At 37.5% G+C, this 5,716-nt stretch overlaps 1 protein-coding gene across 1 annotated transcript in view; it reads left to right on the forward strand.

Moving 5' to 3' along the window:
* LOC104748363 (U-box domain-containing protein 35-like) overlaps window positions 1–3,241 on the forward strand; it is a 9,110-nt gene extending 5,869 nt beyond the window's left edge. Inside the window, exons 10-20 of the mRNA XM_010470017.2 lie at window positions 3–38; window positions 163–239; window positions 351–472; window positions 577–782; window positions 861–912; window positions 1,024–1,133; window positions 1,182–1,438; window positions 1,537–1,638; window positions 1,738–2,124; window positions 2,205–2,963; window positions 3,054–3,241. Coding sequence (XP_010468319.1) covers window positions 3–38; window positions 163–239; window positions 351–472; window positions 577–782; window positions 861–912; window positions 1,024–1,133; window positions 1,182–1,438; window positions 1,537–1,638; window positions 1,738–2,124; window positions 2,205–2,963; window positions 3,054–3,167 — 2,222 coding nt within the window. The 3' untranslated portion in view covers window positions 3,168–3,241. The remainder of the gene's footprint in view (window positions 1–2; window positions 39–162; window positions 240–350; window positions 473–576; window positions 783–860; window positions 913–1,023; window positions 1,134–1,181; window positions 1,439–1,536; window positions 1,639–1,737; window positions 2,125–2,204; window positions 2,964–3,053) is intronic.

The raw sequence follows: 5,716 nt of genomic DNA on the forward strand, positions 1-5,716 counted from the left end.
CCTCCATGTCATCCTCAGATCATCATCATCTGATTCAGGTCTGTTGATGTTATGTTCTTTATATTACACAAACCCCATCTTGGTGTTGTTGTTGTTGTTCTAGGTGTTGAGGTTGTTGCAGATTTAAAGTTTCTTTTGTGGTGCGCATATGGGTTTTTGCAGTTGAGATTTCTGCAGAGAAACATAAGCAAGCCGAGAGTCTTTTTGTGACGTTCCATTGCTACTGCAGTCGAAAAGAGGTAAATAAAAACCTCATCTCTGTTCCGTGCTTACAAAGCTTTGTTTCTAAGGCGAACCCATGAATTGGGTATAGCAAAGCCTCTGGTAGTTAATAACTGTTTCCCCTATAGATACAATGCCTTGACGTTACACTTGAGGATGACAACATAGTCAAGTCCCTTACGGAATATGTTTCCTCTGGCATCATTGAGAATTTGGTTCTTGGTGCCCCATCGAGGCATGGATTCATGAGGTGATTTCATATAAAAAAATTCTCTTCCTTCCTATATCAAATTTGAGAACTTCTTTTCTATTTGTCTCCTTTTTTAAGTGTTTATTTTCTATCCAATCATACAGAAAATTTAAGATTTCTGATACACCGAGCAACGTAGCGAAAGCAGCACCTGATTTCTGTACAGTTTACGTCATTTCCAAGGGGAAGATATCATCAGTCCGCTATGCCTCACGAGATGCTCCTTATCGGTCTCCTCTTATGGGTCAAATTGAAAACCACTCTGAAATCTGTAACTACGAAAAGTTCAGGAACACCATGAGCTTTAGAGGTACAATTATCATTACATAGTTTTCTTTGGGGCTTAACACATGTAGAACTGCACTCATCTTGATATTGTTACAAACAGATAGGACTCCGGCAAGGTCTTCGACTGCTAGCTCCTTTGAAGATTATGGAAAGTAATGTTTCATGAGGGTCTTTTCTCTTTGCCAAGAAACACTGATCCTACTTTTTAAGACGACAAAAACCTTATCTTTTTTTTCTTTCATTTGCGTTAATATCATCGACAGGTCACCTAAGGCGAGAACATCAAATTACCCAAACTCATTCTATGATTTGTCAGACTCGGAGAACGACATATCATTTGTTTCCTCAGGCAGGCCAAGTACCGCAAGCTCAGGCCGACGAAGTACCACAAGCTCAGGCAGACCAAGTACCACAAGCTCAGGCAGGCCAAGTACAAGTACTGGAAGGTCTGACATATCTTTCGTGAGCTCAGGGAGGCCGAGTTTAAGCACTACTGGAAGCCCTTCCTTCATCTATGACTTTCCTGATTCTTCTGGTTTAACTCCAAGAATGTCAACAGGCTCTGGACACTCTATGCGTCTAGGAATCAGGTTTAATGACACTAATATCCAACATGATTTCTCCTTCGTCTCACAAGATAGCGGTCGGTCCTCTTGTTCTTGTTCGCCACAAAACTTGGTAAGTTGCGTGTGATTCGTTATAGTCTTATAGACAGCAGCAATACATGTTTTCCTACGTGAATGGTTACTATATATATGTTTTCCTGAAATGTACAGGAAGAAGTCGAAGCTGAGATGAGGAGATTGAAACAGGAACTGAAACACACAATTGACATGTATGGATCAGCTTGCAGAGAAGCCCTAGCAGCAAAGCAAGAGGTAAAATAATAGTATTAAAGTAAAACCGTCCCTGTGACTGTGAATAAGATATTCTTGAGCAGTGTTGACTGAAGGAATTTTTTTAACTTGGGATCAAAGGCAAAGGAGCTCCAACGTCAGAAAATGGAAGACGAAGGATGGGTGCAAGAAAGACAGATATCGGAGAAATCTACAAAGTCAATATTGGAAAAAGAGAGAGCAAACAAAGCTGCCATGGATGCCTCTGAAACAGCAAGCAAGATAGCAGATCTCGAAACACAAAGAAGAGCCATAGAAGCTGCAGGATCTTTCTCGGATTCCAATTTGAGATATCGGAGGTATGTTATTGGTGAGATTGAAGAAGCCACCAACTCATTTGACAAGGCTAATAAGATAGGCGAAGGCGGCTATGGTCCTGTTTATAAAGGTTATCTTGATCATACCCCTGTTGCTATTAAAGTTTTGAGACCAGATGCAGCTCAAGGAAGATCTCAATTTCAAAGAGAGGTAAAGCTAGCCTAAATTCATAAAATAATCAAAATAGGAATTTGGATTAGATGTTTGTTCACTATTGATAATTGTTGCAGGTGGAAGTTCTTAGCTGCATAAGACATCCGCATATGGTGCTACTTATTGGAGCATGTCCAGAATATGGAGTGCTTGTTTATGAGTATATGGCCAAAGGCAGTTTAGCTGATAGGCTCTATAGATATGAAAACACGCCACCACTCTCATGGGAGCACAGGTTCCGAATTGCAGCAGAAGTTGCGACGGGTCTGCTCTTCCTTCACCAGACGAAACCAGAGCCTATAGTGCACCGTGATCTGAAACCTGGAAACATTTTGATTGACCAAAACTACGTAAGCAAAATAGGGGATGTTGGACTAGCTAAACTAGTGCCTGCAGTTGCTGAAAACGTAACGCAGTGCCACGTCACATCAACTGCTGGGACTTTCTGTTACATTGATCCGGAGTACCAACAAACTGGAATGCTCGGTGTGAAATCTGATGTCTACTCCTTTGGTATCTTGCTTCTCGAACTGCTCACTGCCAAAAGACCAACGGGTTTGTCTTATACCGTTGAGCAAGCGATGGAGCAAGGCACATTCAAGGACATGTTAGACCCAGTAGTGCCTAATTGGCCTGTGGAAGAAGCTACTTCTTTGGCAAAGATTGCGCTTAAATGTGCACAGCTGAGAAGGAAAGACCGGCCAGACCTCGGCAAAGAGGTTTTACCAGAGCTCAATAGACTGAGAGCTCGTGCAGATGCGAATATGGAATGGATGATGTTCAACTTAAGCAGAGGCCTAACACCTAATCATAGCCAAGTCTCCTTGCCACCAGTTGTGAGTTTTGAAAATGATCTTAGTAATTTCCAACAATTTCTATCGAATCCTCATCTTAAATTGAAAATCTTTGAAATGCTTCCGTTGCAGGATGAACTGAGCGTATGCTCGGATAGCTCTAATACACATTCAAGCACTTTATCTGACACAGAGAAGAACTCAGGTACATTAGAGAATCCTAAACTTCCCACCACAAATGATTAGTTTCACTCATCTCCTGTAACATTAACATATGTTTGGTCCATCAAATCTCACATTTTCCATTTTTTATTTATATATCTCAGACCAAAACGACATGGAGTGAGGCCATTCTTGTCTTTGTAGTTTGTATAAAAGTGTGCCGTGTAATTATAAAAGCTGTATGTAAACAATGTATCAAGTCGTAAAGAATAAAACAACAGAGAGAAAAAGATGAGTAGGTTAGTTATAATATCTCTGCAAGACGCAACTCGTTTTATGTCTAGACCGCACAATTCCCCGCTACTAAGACCATGTCCACTCCAGCAACTCTCTTAAATTGCTCAAATATAAACAAATCATATTATTTATTCTAAACTAATTAAAGCAACACATTTAGAACTTAAACAAAACTATGCTTCCACTAGAGTAACTCAAATAGGTTGCTGAATCATTACAATAATAATTTTTAAACAATTATTTCTTAATTAACAAATTTTAATATTCNCAGAGGCCTAACACCAAATCATAGCCAAGTCTCCTTGCCACCAGTTGTGAGTTTTGAAAATGATCTTAGCAATTTCAACATTTTGTATCTAATCCTCATCTTATATTGAAAATATTTGAAAATACTTCCGCTGCAGGATGAACTCAGCGTATGCTCGGATAGCTCTAATACACATTCAAGCACTTTATCTGACACAGAGAACAACTCAGGTACATTAGAGAATCCTAAACTTCCCACCTCAAATGATTAGTTTCAATCATCTTGTGTAACATTAACATGTGTTTTGTCCATCAAATCTCACATTTTCCATTTTTTTTTTTTATCTCAGACCAAAACGAAGAGGGTTAACTGACATTATTGTCTCTGTTGAAAGACATGGAGTGAGGCCATTCTTGTCTTCTTATTTTCTCTCTAAGCCATGGCCATTCTTGTCTTTTTAGTTTGTTAAAGCTATGTAATTATAAAAGTTGTATGTTAACAATGTATAAAGTCGTAAAGAAGAAAACAATAGAGGGAAAAAGATGAGTAGGTTAGTTATAATATCTCTGCAAGACGCAAATCGTTTTTAAAACTATGGCCTTGAACGGCACCTGATTTTGGTGTAGTTTTTGGCTTTAGATTCTGTAAAATCAACTTTCTATGCCATTCACAATTTTGAGAAAAATAGATTTTTAAAAATTTAGGAAAACCAGATTTTTCAAGATTTTAGCCATTTATTCATAAACTATAAAACCCACATTTTGTGGGTTTTTCAGCGTGCCTTTTTTTTTTCTTTTTCTAATATATATTTATTCTAATTTCTTTAAATTTTAAGACAAACTAAAACTTTTTTTTTTGTGCGATGAACAAACTAAAACTTTTTTTTGGGTGCGATGAACAAACTAAAACCTATTATATGGGTATTTTCTAAAGACTTGCATACTTTTTATTATTAAACTAATCTTTTTTGTATACTTATTTACTATTATAAAAGAGCAACCTTTCATACCTGTTTTCTACACTCACATAAATTTCATTCCTATCGGATGAGTGCAAACATCTCTGCAAATTAAGCTTGGATTTTGCGGTAAATTTTAGTCTAACACCATTATTTAATTATATCAACACCATTTATTTAGAAACTTTTATTTTGTTGTTAAGATGTTTACATTATAATTTATTATAGGTATGGCTTATCGTGAACAATCATCAAATGCGAGAGAGGTACCTATTTAGTTGATATGTTTATTTTTTAGTGATGTCTATCCTACTGTAGTACAAAATTATCTTGACTAATTATGTGTATTTAAATAAATAAAATGATATAAAGCCGAAGCTTCAATGGACCGATAGTATGGTTCATCATTTTCTTGAATTATATGAGACTGAGATGGAGCTTATTAATTGGCATAGTGGCCCTCTAAAGAAAGAGAGTAAAGCGAGAATTAGAAAAGGATTTCAAGAAGCCACTGGTCACGATCTTGAATGGCTTCCACTAAAAAAGAAGACAGATGTTTGGTGCCTCGGGGTTTTGATCTTGGAGCTTTTAACAGGTAATTTTCCAGAGAATTACCTAAGCCAAGGGTACGATGCAAACATGAGCCTCGTGACTTGGGTGAGTAACATGGTTAAGGAGAAGAAAACGGGTGACGTGTTTGACAAGGAAATGTTTGGGAAGAAGAACTGCAAAGCAGAGATGCTAAACCTTTTGAAGATAGGGTTGAGTTGTTGCGAAGAAGATGAAGAAAGGAGGATAGAGATGATGGATGCAGTGGAGAAGATAGAGAGGTTAAAGGAAGGAGGAGAGTTTGATAATGATTTCGTATCCAATAACGTCTTTGCTTCTCGGTTAGTAGACGACGATGACTTTGCTTTCGCCACAAATCGATGATGAGTTGATTGAAAAGTTTAAAACAATTTGTTGTAATCTTGATGCAAAAGAAAAGGATTGATTAATTTTTTTTTGTTTTTTGTTCATTGTTATGTAACTTCTCCAGCTTTCTAAAGTCTATGTAATTTGTAAATCCTTTTCGCTGAGTTTTGAAAGTTTACTCCTTTCCAATCGCAAAAGGTGGTAAACACATTCGTA

The sequence above is a fragment of the Camelina sativa genome, chromosome 15 (genome assembly GCF_000633955.1).
Source record: "Camelina sativa cultivar DH55 chromosome 15, Cs, whole genome shotgun sequence".
Classification (NCBI taxonomy): domain Eukaryota; kingdom Viridiplantae; phylum Streptophyta; class Magnoliopsida; order Brassicales; family Brassicaceae; genus Camelina; species Camelina sativa.